The sequence below is a fragment of the Tympanuchus pallidicinctus genome, unplaced genomic scaffold, assembly GCF_026119805.1.
Source record: "Tympanuchus pallidicinctus isolate F22 unplaced genomic scaffold, pur_lepc_1.0 scaffold29, whole genome shotgun sequence".
Classification (NCBI taxonomy): domain Eukaryota; kingdom Metazoa; phylum Chordata; class Aves; order Galliformes; family Phasianidae; genus Tympanuchus; species Tympanuchus pallidicinctus.
This window is the reverse complement of record NW_026294746.1, coordinates 2265045-2280753: the sequence shown is the minus strand read 5'-3', so window position 1 is coordinate 2280753 and position 15709 is coordinate 2265045. Positions and strand designations below refer to the sequence as shown.

The 15709-nt window shown below is 46.1% G+C and overlaps 1 protein-coding gene across 4 annotated transcripts in view; it reads right to left on the bottom strand.

Moving 5' to 3' along the window:
- DVL1 (dishevelled segment polarity protein 1) overlaps window positions 1-15709 on the bottom strand; it is a 53736-nt gene that overhangs the window by 11432 nt on the left and 26595 nt on the right. For all 4 annotated transcript variants that reach the window (XM_052692014.1, XM_052692016.1, XM_052692012.1 and 1 more), the window contains exons 3-5: window positions 12988-13109; window positions 8837-8949; window positions 3226-3364 (exon numbers count right to left, since the gene is read on the bottom strand). In XM_052692014.1, coding sequence (XP_052547974.1) covers window positions 3226-3364; window positions 8837-8949; window positions 12988-13109 — 374 coding nt within the window. The remainder of the gene's footprint in view (window positions 1-3225; window positions 3365-8836; window positions 8950-12987; window positions 13110-15709) is intronic.

Below are 15709 nucleotides of genomic sequence, written 5' to 3'. Positions count from 1 at the left end.
GCCTGGAACAAAGTCTGGATTTCAGAGATACCACTGCAACACCACAGGGATCTCTCTCCTCTATTTATGATGTTCAGAATGGCAAAAGAGACAAAGTAATGCTCCACTATTAACTAAGATCAAAACTAATCCAACCCAATACAACACAAGTAACTGGACTGGCACTGGCACAGAGAAAACTGTGCCAGATTTTTTCCCCCCTCATTGCCACGTCCCTATCTTCAAAGTCCTTACTGCACACAGGCATGCCAGCATACCTCATGCAAAATCTGATACTGGCAATCCCAAAACAGAGCTTGCTGCCATGAGGTTACAACCCACCACACTGGGAAACCCAGGTTTGTTTGAGTCAAGGACGCCCAGCTGAGCATTACCAATGCTGGGGCTGCTCCGAGGGCGTGAAGCTCTTCATGTTCTCTTTAAGCTCACATAACTATTTCAGGTATGTTAACACTCCTTTTTCCCCTCCCAACAAGGCATATTAATTTAAAGAGCCAAGAGGTGGTGTTTTCTAAGGAGATCAAAGATCTGATAGCTCTCCATCTGTGGAAGCAGCTCACAGCACCTGGTTTTCTGAGCTTGTTCCCTTTTCCACAGGGAAAATAAAGAGGTCTTTCAAAAGCTGGGCTCCCCAAAATTGAGCCCGTTCAACATTCACTGCTGTTTTTGCAAGCACTGGCAAAGACTGACACAAAACCCCCTTGCATTTTACTATCAATATTCTCCTCCTTTCTATCCCCTCTCTGATTTCATTCTGCTCCTCTTCTCCCCCACGTTGCCTCATTCACAGGATTCAGCTCAAACCTTCCAGCATGCAGCAGTAAGGGAGAACCTGCAGAAAGGCAAGGCACGCTGCTCCCATCACAGTGAACCTGCCTGCTCTCCCCAAAAGGCAGCAAAAAGAACAGAAGAGACTGGGGGAGCTCTATTGCCTGAACATGAACCGAGCAACAAGATGCCTTCACATGCTGTAAGAGAGCTGTGAGCTGCCCTCCACCAATTACAGCATAAATTCAGTGTTCTGATCTGCACACAAACGCTCTGCCTTCAGACTCTGCTCCCAGAGCCAAAGTGAATTGTATCAGTTACACTGAATCAAGAACAGCATTCACAAGTTGCTGACAATAACCCTCCTGCTGCATACTTCACATTTGCTAGATATTTATTTGCTTAAGAAAAGACAGAAACAGAACAGCAACGTCTACCACAAGCTCCCTACATCAATGTGTATCCAAAATACCACCTACTGCCTGCAAACAAGACTAGCATTCAATTGTATCACATACTGAAGACAAAGGAAATAAACACCCTCAAGCTCTCCACTTGGAAGCCAGCTGTAAGGGATGCTGCTGCCTTACTTGTTGACCTCCCCTACAAAGAGCCCCCCCATAAGGCAAGCTCTGACCCTACAGCTGTAATTAACCAACTTACCCCCTTCAACCTCGTCTTCCCCAGGCCTCCATCCACAGCAGATCTGCAGCATGCTCCATTTGCTATTTGGCTGTTTTTGCCTCTAAAGGAAACTTCTCCCTGCCAGCACGATCTCTCATCTGCTTGAGAGCATCATCGCTGTAACACAACAGCATACCTCAGAGCATTCCATTTAGTTGTTCTTCCTGACTAGCTGGCCTGGCAGCTATCCTGTGTGCCAACAGCTTCTGCCCCAGCCTAGAAAGGAAAAGGCCTCGGCTGCAGCTTCGAAGAGTCACTTTCTTTGCAGGTCAGACACAGGAAGCTTTATGTTATTAATATATACAGAAGGACTGAGCTGGGTTTAGAGTGATGTGCTTCAGAGGCCACCCTGACTGCTAATCCTGCCCTACTGCATTTCTTCCTGCCCCGGAAATGATTGAGTTATGTCCAAGAAACACAATCAGCTGCAGCGTTGTTGATGTTTGTGGGTTTTTGTTGTCGGTTTCCTCTCATTGTTGGTTTTGGTTTTTGATTTTGAAATGGGGGAAGGAAGGGTTGGAAGCCCTTCAGACTTTGGGAAGGGTATGATCTGCCAGCCCTGATGCATATGAATACCCACGTGAAGCACAAAAGCATGCAGGTAATTTTCTGGGTCTTCAAGTGTCGGCAACTTCACTGTAACTGCAAAAGAAGCTCTCAAACCTAACTCAGAACCCAGCCTGAAACATTCATTTAGTCACCCTTCCAGCCCTTTGGGAACACCCAGCCCTGAAACAGAATTTGAAGCTATTGCTCTTCAACATGTATATAAGCTGTGATCAACTCCGATCAACACAGTTCAATCAACTAAGATCTCCAATAGCAGAGCATCTTTGCTGCTCCTCTTCTACCTAAAATTTAAGAACATCACACTGCCATCACCTTTCCTTCTTCACAGACATCTGCAGCTACAATCACAGGACCTGTAATTTGTTCTCTGCCAGCTCTCACAGATCTCTAATGGCTTTTCATGGCCCATTTGGCTGAATGCTTTAAACAGCTCTAGGGACGGTGCTTAGAGAACGCTGGCACTGAAGGCAGGAAAATGAACCACACAGGCTTTGATTGATTTTGCCTATTTAAAAATGGATACTTTAAATCCGAGAAACGTATTGGCTTGCAAACATTTTAAGAACACAAGTATCCTCTAGGGATGAAGAAGGATGCCTTGAAATGATTTTTGGAAAAAACAAGGAATAATTCATCACATTCCTTCTGTTCACATAAAAAGAAAAAAATAATAATTAAGAAGTCATAAATACGTGGCACCACAGCCTGCCTGTGCAATAATACTCACCCTGATGAATTCTCCTACTGCCCACAGGCCTCAGACCATGCAATTACATAGGAATTCTTTCACTGTTTTCTTTAGTTAGGTGCCTGCTCCATAGGAATGGACCGTGGCTGTATTTTGTTACAATAACCACAGGACTGCTTCAAGAATAAGGAGACAGTTGCACACTGCCTGGATTTTAAAATGTAACCATTCCTGCCATTACAAGGACAGAATAGGAACAGAACTTTCTCTTAACTGGAGCTGTGGCTGATGGCACTTTGGGTAGGGATCCCACTAAGCTGGCTTTTTCCTCAGAGCAGTGATTTTACACGTTACTGATGGATTACCTGTCCTCAAATCATATCAAGCAGGGAAAAGAGGAAAAAGCACATAATAAAACTTCTCAGCACGTTTCAGGACAGCCCAGATACACGGACCAGCAGCTGGGAAACACGGAAATGGGATTTAACAGCTCAGTCACTACAGCAGTGCCCGACCTGCTGGTGTTGTCATCGTCGTCCGAGTCGATGAAGCTGCTGGATTCCAGCTCGCTGCTCATCATGGTAGAAGAGCTGTCGTAACCAGGAGGGTGCTCACGATGTCTGTCCAGTTTGGGATGGCCATTGATTCGAGGGACTACAAAAAGAAAAGAAATGGGGTATTACTACTGGGCAGAGAGGAAAAGGAAGGAAGAAATGGCGACACTGAGTAGCACTGCTTCCACACCACGACTTGCAGCCAACTTTGCAGGAGGACCCACATGCAGAAACCAAGCTCTTTGCACAACCTGCCTTCATCCAACAGCTGGAAATCCCAGCACCCTGGCCTGCCCACCTATCTTTTCCCTAACATTCCCACTTGCCTACGTATCAGTTCACAGGCAGGCTGTAAAGGAGATAAAGCCAGAAGCAGTAGGCATAAACGAGTACCCTAATGGTGTTAGAAAAATGAATGCTGCCTCTCCTGCTGCAGTTGGCTCCTGTCAAAACACTTCAGAACTGTGGCAGTGACCCTGTTCCCACCCACACTGTGCCCACAGAGGGAAATCCCCAGCGTGCTCTGGGACTATTGCTCCATCCAAGTCCCACAAGCACAACCAAAGGTACAAGAGCTTCCCACAAGTTGTTATTTGGCACGTGCTGCACGAAATGAAAGAAGTCAGTTCAGGGCTCCTGCTGGGACGCTGAAAAATTCCAGTCCTGAAGACTCAAGGATTATGAAAAACATATATATACATATTTGCATCTTCCTCCATGCTGTGATCCCAAAGAAGCCTGTACCCAAGAGGCAGCCCATCTGCTGAGCAACGTATTTTGACTGGGGAGACAGAACAAAAACTATTTGCACTGACTTTGCTGCTTTTATCGCACTGCTATCTCTCTGTATCACACACTGCAATCACACCTGATAGATGAGCCACTCTCACATGAAATCTTGTTTCACGTGTCTCAAACTCTCTCAAACCACCCTTACCAACACGTTCTCCAATGGAGCAGCACAGCAGCACTGCTTGTTGAATTATTAATATTATTAATAAATGGATAACCAGAGTAAATTAGAGCCTGCTTTCAGCATCATTAACAGCATTGAGCTTTAGCACTGCAACAGTCTCAGCATCCTCGTGTGGAGTTCCCATTCAGCACCTGGGATAATAAATTTAGAACAGTTACAGTATTATCCCAAGATTTTGACCTGAGACCCTCAGAAAGCACAGGTTGACACGGCCTGGGCCCTTCACCCCACCACCAGACCCTCCCACATCACTTCCACATTTGAGGAAGAAGGCAGCAGCGCTTCTCAACAACTCTCAGTGAAATTTAAGCACCTCGCAGCAAAAGCTACCTGCAAAGCCTACCTCCACTCCTGGGAAAAATCACTGCTTCATGTTGAAGTCATCTTCCTTCTGTGCTTTTCCTGCAGCCCGTGAGCAGCTCCAAAGGCCCCCATCTCCCCTGCCATCGTCCCGGCAGCAGCAGCCCCGCTTTGCCCCACAGCACCCACACTTCTCCACCCCATCACAGCCTGGGGCAGGAACTGAGGCAGCTCCTCTCTTTGCTGAGAGTTTTCTAATTAAGCCACGATGGTAATGCCATTCACAAAGCACAGACAGGTATTCCACCCTCAGTGTAACCCAGACTCTGCTCTGGTTCAATGCCTGTCCCACTAATAACCAGGGACTTCCTGCCCCATTGACCCTTTGCTCCTGTTTCTTCATTAGGGGATGATAGAGCCCATTGAGACTGTCTGACAAAGGCTTTTCGATGTGTCACAGAGATTGGAATAAAGTATAGCCTCAGAGGTTAAAGTATGTCTTCCTTGGCTTTTATCAACAGCAGAGCTGGTCCTGCCTGAGGGACAAAGGCACATCAAAGTGCAAAATCAAACAGGCCTTGAAAGCAGAAAGCAGCATCTGCTCGAAGAGGATGTAAAGAGTACTCCGTAACCCTGCAAAGAATAAAGGTGAGAGTGGTGTGGGAAGAAGGCATAGCTGAGCTTCCACCCTCAGAAAGTCCTGACCAATTATTGACACGAAATTGTTACCTCCTTATTAACAAAGACCTGCAACTCCATCTGCACAGCTCACAGCTGCATGCAGAGGCTACAGTCGGTGCTGTACTGTCCCACTGCAATCATTTTGTAGTTGCAGTCCTTCACCATGCTATGGTAAAGCACACAGATGCTTGTAGGGATGCCTGGACATCTGGAATTGCTCTTTGCAAACATTTGGGGATCACAGTTACGTTCACCGCACCGCCAACTCCGTGCTGAAGCCCCAGCATTCACACATGGCATCTGCAGATGTGCCAAGAAAGCAAGCAGTGGCTATAAAAAATCCTCCAGCGCCAAAGAAAACTTGTCTCTTAATTACCTCCCTAATTAGAACTTGCACAGTCCTGTTTCCCAAAAGGGACTTGGAGTTTTGTTCCAGTCACCGAGGGGTCCCGAGAACATGTGCCAAGCAGACCTCCCACCCTCCTAATTAAGACCCTTGCTCTACTTTCACTTAATAGGACTTTGTCAACTTTCCAAAGCAACGTGAACTTCTGTTGCATGAAGAAAGAAAGTGGAGCCCTGACATCTTGACAGCTCAGCCCTTTTGCACTAATTTTATTTGAAGCTAATGCCAATAATTGTTTTCCTACTAATTGATGTGAAAGGTGTTCAGGAAGAGACATATTCCCAACTTGGACAAAAGCCCCTTTGGATAAAAAGCCTCTCCAAAATAAAAATCACTTCTCTGCATGTGCAGCCTCCACAGTTTTACCACCATTATGTCTTAAAATATATACATCTATAAATGCACACACACACACACACACAAAGGTAACCTGGGGAGCTGAGCAGTGAGCAGCTGGGAAGAACTCAGTGCAATCCAGTGGCAAACTCAAAAGGAAGCTCTTGCCAAGCACTGAAAACTGGTTCCTAAACATCAGGCTGACAGGATGGATTATTCTGCACAGCACACAACAGAATTCTGCTGCCCTGCTTGCATTGCTTTCAGGTGATTTTTATTTTGCTACATCTGCAGCAGGTCTTCGTTATGCTTCCCTTTTCTCTTCCCTGCCCCGTGGGTTCTCCAAGTCTGAACAGGAATCTCATCCTCTTGAACTCGACTGCACTGTGGTCAAGGATCAGTGCAGCAAGTTCCCCTGACCTGCACAGGTTCTAGTTCAAAGTGCCCACGCCTAAGCAGATCCCAAAAGGCTCAGCAGCACCTTTTCTCACCTTCTTCACCTTGTTTGAGATGAAGTCTATAATGAACTACTGAATTCTTCTTGTGAAACAGGTACTTCTTTGTGCAATAGCCAGGTATAGCCTCATGGTTAGGGTGGGTAACTCTGCCATTCACTTCACACCAGTGATGAGCTCCACCAGCTGCAAACACTGCGTGGCATGTGTTACTGTATGCCTCAGTGAGCTGACAGTACTGCACACACATCTTGGCTGCTTCATGACTAATAGCTGCGAAACAACCTGTGGGCAACGCAGGGCTCCAGTGAGGAACGCGCATCCTGCCTCTCTATGAATTACTAGAGCTGTAATTTTGGTATTCAACAAGCCTCTGCAGGACAAGATGAAACAGACCAGCAGCGTTTCCTTCTTTCTGTAAGGAGAAGAGGATTTACCACTCCTTTCCAATGCCCCCAGAACTGACTGTGAACCAGGAGTCACGACCCTGCTGCCCTCTCCCCATCCCATCCCCCTTCTTCTACGGCTCTTCCCCCATTTAATATCTATTTAACTAATACCTCTCAGCTTGGTCTCCTCGAGCTGAAGCCAGTTTCAGCTGAAATGATACAGACCCATTTACTGAAGCCAAAGGCAGCCTGCAACACGTGCTCTGGCCACATTAAGCAAGCCAGGAAGGGAGGGACGCATACAAAGGATAACACGCACTTAAGACAGGCAGGCAAATGTGAAGATGGTATTTTTAGCTCTTTGGTGCATTAACCCTGAGGGCTTAATGTTGCCATACAGTAAATGAGCAAAGAAGAGACACAGCAGGAATGAAGGGCACTCAGCAATGTCAAGTGTAACTCAGCACCTTAAAGCATTAAGCCTCTAACGAAAAGAAAACCCATTCAGAGAGCTTGTAATGCACAAGAAATTATCTGGCAGCCTAAACAAACACAGCCAATACCCCTCAGGTAGACTGGCACAATCTGATTCTACAAGGGAACTGCATTTCGTGGAAGCTTTGACATATTTTCCCTGTTAAGATTCCAGGCTTGAACTGAGTGCGACACAAAGGAATCAGAATGTGCTGGAGGTCAAGACAACAACATCTCTGCACAGGGACACTTTGCTGAGCAGCTTTCTTTACAACCTAATGAGTTACAGGAGTAGCCCCGAGAGATCAGAGTGTAAAAGAACATAACCAGAAATCATACAAAGGACCTGGCATTTTCAGCCAGTAGGGGGACGAAAAAGGAGGCAGACAACTTAGGGAGAATCCCAGCACTTCTCTTCTTCTTCAATGCAACATGAAGCAGAGCAAAAGCAGGGGTAGAGAGAATTAAAAATGAGACCAAGAAGTCTGCCTGCCTATGCTTCCCTTTCATCAGGCTCACTAAGCTTCTAAGAGGAGGAGGAAGCAACAAAGGAGGCAGGCAATAAAATAACGTGAAAAACAAATCACCTTTCAACATTCTTCCAGCACCAAGATTTTTTCACAACACTTATTACAAGATTCTCCCTGTTTCTGTGATTTCCCACAGGGATCTGCAATATCATGCAAAGACAGCTCTCTGCTCCACCCACTGAGTAATTTTCATTCACTCTGAGTCACTGACAAATTGGAAAGGTAAAATGAACAGAAGACACCTGCTTTTAACACACAGTGTATCTGACTTCTGCTTTTCTAATACTTCATTGGGTGGAGCTGGGAATAAAGCCTGTGATGGCACCTCTTGGGTCCAACTATTCCATATTCTGGACCATTTTAGACTCAATGGGTGGCATCTATTAATTCTTAATTAGGCCTGGAAATTCTTGTCTGGCAACAAATGAAAAAACAAGCTCACTTTGATGTACAGACTAGAGGCAAGAGATTATGTTCTGTAGTTTATATGTGTGCTGCAGTTATACCAGCATGCAAGACTACTGCTGGCCCAAGCCAGGAGAAATAAGCAGAAATCATTTCAGAAGAGCCTGGCTCAGACCTTGCAGTGCTAAAATACTAAAGCTTTCCAACTGTCCACAATGCAAACTCCCAACACTTCATACAGATAATGTGTTCTACCTTGAAGTGAGCACAGTTGAACAAGGCAGTCTAGCTGTGATGGTATGGAGCTCAGTGCTGGCTACATCATTATCCTCTCCCAGGCTGTCTCCTAATACTACAGAAATCCTGTATATCATCCACAAGTATCTCCCTGCCACTTTGCTGTAGGTTACCCAAAACTCTTCAAAAACGCTCAGCTTCAAAGTGTCTCAAAGCAATTACCAAATTCCTCTATTAAAGTAATAACAGTCCCTCAAAGCACGCAGGAATGCAGACACACTCTTCCCCAGCGCTTGTGCAAAACTAGTTGTTGCTGTGAAATAACAAGAATCTTTTATTTTCTAGATGAAAAGGGGGAAATATGATCCAAATCATCCACTCACCATCCTCGTGCCCTTCTCTATTCCTCCGTCGATGTCTGTCTCGACGGTGGCTGATAACTGACTCTGTTCCTGTTTCATTGTCCAGTCCATCCCGACTGCTGGCAGCATTTGGGCTGTTAGAAAACAAATAACAGTAAAACAGTGGAGTCAGTTTTCCTCCTTTCTTTTTCTTTTTCTTTTTTTTTTTAATTTAAATAAGAACAGTTGCATTTGTGAGGTATTTGGTTTAGAATCCAGCAAACTACTACACAGATTTGGCAGCTGCAGAGCTAGCTCCTCCAGACTGCTCTGCTCACCTTAAAGCTACCTGAAGAGTGAGAAGACAGTTCCACAGCCATGCCCTGAGACACAGGAAAGGGATTGTTTTAGATTATGATCCAAGATACAGACAGAGGCACGCATGAGCTCCTCCTCTAAAACCAGCACAGCACACGCTCTATCAGGGGCTTATTCTCAAGGACTTACTCAGACAGGGAACCAAATTGCCTTTCCCACAATTTCTCCAAATATATATAAACCAAGCTGTGTTTTGGCATGCTTCCTCAAGTGCTTGTTCCTCTCCAAAGAAGCTTGTTTCCCTGACAACAACCTGAGCTGCACAGGCAGCATGCTGTCATCAGCCAAAGGGGCAGAAGCTGTAGTTCACTGCAGCCACTTGTAAAGCAAAGTGCTGACCTTAAAGGCTGAAGTCCTTCAAGTCACAGCAAAGCTTGAAATAATTAAGTGCACATCTGCAAAACACTCAGGCAGACCCCAGGTCCTTTCCTCATCTTCTCAACCATCCAAAAGCTCCGCAGCTATGCCAGTGCAGCACAGCACTTCATCTAATGAGTCCCTGTGAAGGGCCATTATGAGCCAGCAAGCTTTGGGCAAAAAGCAGAAAGATCCTGATGACCACCTCAGCGGCCACATTTCTTCCATTATGCTCTTGTGAAGGCTCTGCTGAGAGCCAGTTTCTTGTTCCTACAACTAATTAAACAGAACAAAAGGTTTCAAAGAGGCAGCAGAGAATTCCGCCCTGTGGCTTAGGGCCACTTTCTGGGACCAATCTAAACAAACAACTCCAGCTCCTTATTCTTGAACTTCAAGCACTGAGAAAGGGCCATTTCTCAATTCACATAAACCACACTGCTTTTTTTTCTTCTAATTCCAGCAGACATGTCTGCAAACCAAGAGCAGTAGCTGTAGTGCAGCATCCAGAATACGTTAAGAGCACCTCTTTGCAACCATGTGTTCCAAAAGCTCACTGCTGAGGAAAGAGATCAGTCACTAAAGAAGGTTGCAGCAAGGGAGATGATGGAGATGCTCTTTTCTCTACAACTGATGGTGAACCTGGGCATCTTCTCAGCTGCACAGTCTGATGGACAGGCACTCATTACTGTGCATCAGCGGGACCTTGAGCAAACAGCTGGCACAAGCAAGCACATCTGTATGGCTCCATTTAAGAGGGCTGCTGAAAGCTTTCTACAACTGCACACCCACACACTTTCTCAGCACGAACGAAATGTACTGACATGCCCACCACACCAATTAGGAAACAGCCTCTGATTCAAGAAAATATCTGAACGCACTGGCCAAGCCCTAAGGAAGCTACCAGCATGTAAGCACGTATTGATGTGCTGACACAACTATGTTTGTATGGCTCAGGTCAGCCCAATATAACTGAAAGGGGGGTAACACTTTTCTGAGGCAGCATCTTCTGCCTTCATCACATATGAAGAGCACAGAGCTCTGCCTGCCCTGCACGCACCCAGACACCTCAGCAGCACCATCTCGTGACTACTGCTATTACTACTCAGTCCTAAGCCTTTTCCAGGCTAAACTAGTTTATAAAAGGTGTTTGACAGCAGAATTAAATGCATGGGAGGAACCTCACAGCTGGCCTGTTTCCTCTCCCATTGCTGAGCAAATCCAGCTTCCAGCACACGCACCCAAGGGCTGTGAGCAAATGTCAGCAAGGCAGAGCAGAGGTCACTCATGCACTGACCCAGGAGCAGCCTCACCCATTCAGGTGGACGTGGATTTGGCAACCAGTGAGCTGAAGCAGTAGAGCATGAAATGCAGGCTGAGCTTCAGCACCTTCAGCAGGGAGGGAGGAAGGAAATTTTCTTTGGATTGAAATCAGCGACGGAGCAAAATATCAATACTGTCAGACAGCTCAGTTGAGTTTATCACTTCACTGCTGATAATTATCTCGTTCTCTTGGAAGGTATTGCTTGCCTGTCTGCTCCATCCATTTCTTGTATTCTCTGTAGACCAGGAAACATTTCTGTTTGCACAATTACACAACGCCCAGCTTGGCTGGGGCTTCTTGGATAAATAAGGCCTCTACCAGCAGTGCAGAAAGAAGACAGAAGATGACAGATCTCTGTTAGTTTTAATAGCATCCATATAGCATCAGGGATTTAGGAGTCGAGAAGATAAGACAAGGCCACAGAAAGGGACATGATAGATGAGCACACAGAGATAGTGGAGTTAGGGCTGTGCAAGTCACAGGATTGCAGTAATCATCTCTTAGAAGGAAACACTATTAAAGACACAGTGTGCAGAAACAGCACCAAGCACACTACTGCAGAATCACCAAACCAAAATCTGAAGGTCTGTCCTTTCAAAGAAGGATAAGAACTACAGCTCACAATTCAAGCTCTGGAAGCCATGCTTTATAATTAGAGACTGGGCAACTCAACTTATTTCATTTACCCAAGGAAACAAGCTATTCCAAAATACAGTAAACTATCACGTGGAATCTTTAAACCTAGAATGGATGCTGTTTTCTTAAACGAAATGCAAACAGCTAAACAGAAGGGCTTCATGCCAAGTAACCAAGTGAGACATTCTGACACAGGCAGGATTTTTGGGACACTGGAGTGCAGCAGGTGCAGAGCAGATCAAAGATTTAATCTGAATGCGTACAGTTATCAGCAACATTGTTCCACAAACACAGCGCTGTGCCTAACTTGCCATGGAATCACTTCTTGGAAAAGAATCTTGCAGTTATTACAATTAGGTATAAGGCAGGGAGACAAAGAACTACTGATGCTTGCAAGCCGTGTGACTGTATTCATGCTAACCTTCCCTGGGCAACACAAAGCAATGCACGGACACACGAGGGCAGTAAAATCCTTGCAAAAAATCACAGTGTCAGGGAGGGTTCGTATTTCTTAAGATTTCTTGTCCCCTCTAGAACACATCTGTCTGTAAAAGGCTTATGCAGAACACCCGGGGCTCTTCCAGGCAACAGATATTGCAGACAACAGAGGAAACGTGACAACAGGCACATCAAGGCTGGGTTTCCCTTTCAAAACACACGAATCACTGCCTTCCTAGCCCATCCTTCTGGCTATTTGTTCATGTCAGCAATTCAGAGCACAACACAAGGTGCCAGTCAAGAGCAGAAAATGAAACAACTGTTAACCCCCTGCATCCAAGGGCTGCTTGACACTGCAGTCCCTGCAGCAAAAAGGGCCTCAAATGAGAGCATCAACACTCACAGATGTGATGAGCAGGAGAAACTCTGCCAAACTGCAGACATGAGAGGCCCTGACAGTTCAGCTTCGTTAGCAAATGACACTCGTCACGCCTCAAGACAGATGGGGCAGATTTCCCACACATATAGAAAAAGGACTTCTGGACTTTAACACCAAATGTACAACAGATGCACGAAAGGCTTGGAGAATACCACCATCTGGTTACCCAGAGAGAAAAGAAAAAGCAGAGCATTCTGGCAGCTAGTGCAGGAGAAGGCAGGAACACAGGCTTCAGCTCAGTTGTGGGTGCTCCAGCACTGCTCTAGCCCTCGTGAAAGCTCATCTGCCAATCGCTCCTGTTCACTGTGCAGCAACTGGAGTGAATTTACTGCTTCTTGATTTACAGTGCACAGTTTCAATGCACAGACACCACATTTATAATAATGGAAAGCGATAAAATTCACCACTTCAACTCTTCAAAGTTTAGCATAGTTCAGGCTTAATGTAAGCAACATTCAAGAGCACGACAGTACCAGCCTTCCTTAGCTCTAACAAGCATATTGCTTTGTAACAGTACCAACAAACAGCCAGCTTGCAGCAGCAGCAGGGAGAAACGCGTGGAATAGACACCAAGGAACCACGTTTTTGGTTTAAAGAAGTAATATAAAGCCAACTTGCTCTTACTGGAACGATGGAGGCCGGGAGTCTCCAATGCCACCCGTCCTCTCGATGGGAGGTGGAAGGTCTGCGTGGCTCTCGGTGCACTGTGAGCCTGTGTCAGAATGGGAGCCTTCAGCCAGGACCAGCTGCCAAGAAAAAGAAGAGAATTACAGCATATCTGCACAGGTTCCTCCGTCCTGACACGTGCCTGGGGGTCGCTGCTTTGCTACACACTTTGTGAGTATTTATGAGAGACAAGAAGAGAAGAAGTGCTCAGTGTCCACCTGCACAAATTCCTGCCAACCCTTCATAAAATCATATTACATTCAACCTCAAAGTGAAAACATTATCAGCTAGGATGCACAAAGCTCCTGTGAGCCCCACAGAAGGCTGTAAATCCTCCCCATAAAGACCAGTGCTGGAAATATAATTTTTATTTCCTACCAACATCCCAATTACTACAAGGAAGGCTGTGGAATAATCAGTCACAGAGATGGACATGTCACACCAGACACTTCCTATACTCAATCTCACTGGCAGTAAATTCAGGACAGAAAGACCATCTCCATCCAGCATGCCTGTTTGGTTCATCTATCAAAGATTAGTTCTAGAACAATCAGGTTCTTATTGTTCTCCACTAACAAAGGGAATGCTCCTTAGATTGTTTAGGATCCTATGAGCTTCATGATAAACTCTCCTTTGGGATGCTATGGAAGGAATAAAATGCTCCCATACTGTACTATTTAAAACAGAGAAGATGTGCTGTGGGACACACAGACTTCTCCCTGTGCTTCCATGAGAACTCAAACGATTCTATGATTCAATCAAACACATGTGGAAGCTCACCTGTAATTCTAGATGATGCTTTTTGATTTGACTTGCTCCCCACCATTTTGGAAGGTGCATTCTTCCTAAGCAGTGAATGGTGCAGTGCATGTGGTGGTGGTGGTGGGCTGATGGTTGGACTGGATGATCTTAGAGATCTTTTCCAACCTTAACGACTCTATGATTCCACAATTCTAAATAATTATAATAAAGCAGTGCAAACCCCAGCCTCACAGCCAGGATCCAGCCCTGATAAATGGATTTCACCCTGCAGCTCTGACTGGCAGCAGCATTTTATTCCACTTCTTTGCTTACACTGTGCTGCCGCTGCTCAGGCTGTGCAACAGCTGCTGGGCTGCACCCCAAAGGGCTGCATTTCAATGGGAAACGTGGATGACTTCTGTGTGGTTCACATGGAGGAAGTTAATAAAGCAGTGTGGAACTAATTGCAACTGTTGATTCAGTTCATTCCATCACACTGAGTGCTGTTTGCTCTACCAATGCCATCCCACCACAGCACTTGCAGGAAGGCACCCGGACTCTGAAATGCAAACAAAGCTGACGCTCCCAAGCAGTGCCACCAAGCCAGGGAGCTCACAGTGTCAGGTTCCTCTCATCACTGCTACCACCGTGCTGCACTGAGTGCTTGAACCCATTGCTTCACCTCTCTCCGTTTCCCTTTTTCTCCACCACACCATATTTGCTTATGCTTTTACCTTAATTATGGAGAAGGCTGCCTTTTATAGCAGCCTGCACTCCGCAGCCACCCAGCACAACAAACCTGCTCAGACACGAAGGCAGCTCAAGGAACCAGCCCAGCCAACACTCATGGCTGAATATGTCAAAAGAGAACCAGTCTGGGAAGGGGAAGGAGTGAACAGTGGTGAGCCCTGCTCTCACATCTCATCTGCCTAAACACCAAGCAGTACGTGAGCATGGAAATTACATTATTTGAACTGCCTCTGCTACTGGGAGCAGCAGCAGCTCTCAGTACCCCTCTTACCATAGAGGGGAGTGAGGGACTGAAAGTAGCTGCTGAATACACAAGAAGAGCCACTGGTATTTGTGACAGTAACTTCACAGTGCTGTGCTCAGCTACAGGTTGGGAGCATTTCCTGTAAAATCACAGACACCTGCACCTAACTTCAGAGTTCCCATGCACAGCAGAGCAGAACCATCCAGCCTTACTTTTGCAAAGAGAAGACCCTCACATCCCAGAGATTTGCAGCCTCCCCTCATCTGCCACATTCTTTCCACTGTCCTTCAAGTTCCCCTCTCTTCCTGCCAACTATCTGCTCCTTTCCCACCTCCTCTTTCCCATAGAAGCCCTAGCACTCTGTTCCAGTCCGTGAGCAGATGAATGTGGGCACGTATGACCTGTGAAGAAAAAGACCCCGAAATCCCTTCATTTTAAACATCAGAAACCAACCAGAATCTGTTCACACTGATCTTCAATCATGGCCTCAATTACATGTCAAAAGGCAACAATGCACTTTGCTGAGCATCACTTAGTGCTTCTACTGCTCCTGAGTTCTTAGTGTGGGAGAAGGCATAATGCTTCTATCCCCCAGCTCTAAGTGCAAACACAGTGCCTAAAAGCTTACATACACACAGGACAAGCATTATCTGTTGGCACCTAGCTAATAGAGGGAAAAAAAAAGAGGAAGAAGGCTCTGACATCACTGCCAGCCAATAGATGGTGCACATCCCCAGCAGCCAGCCAGGGAACTGCTCCCAGATGTCACAAAGCCTTCCTAAAGAAGGGCTGGCAGGGGCAGGCAGCTGGCTCAGACCCGGCTGTGGCCACCAGCCAACTCCTTCTTCATTCCCAGCTTCCACCACGAGCTGGCCCTGCTCTCAGCAAGGAGAATGGAAAAACGTTTTACACTTGAATTTTACCTTCTCGCCTCTTTCTCCCCAA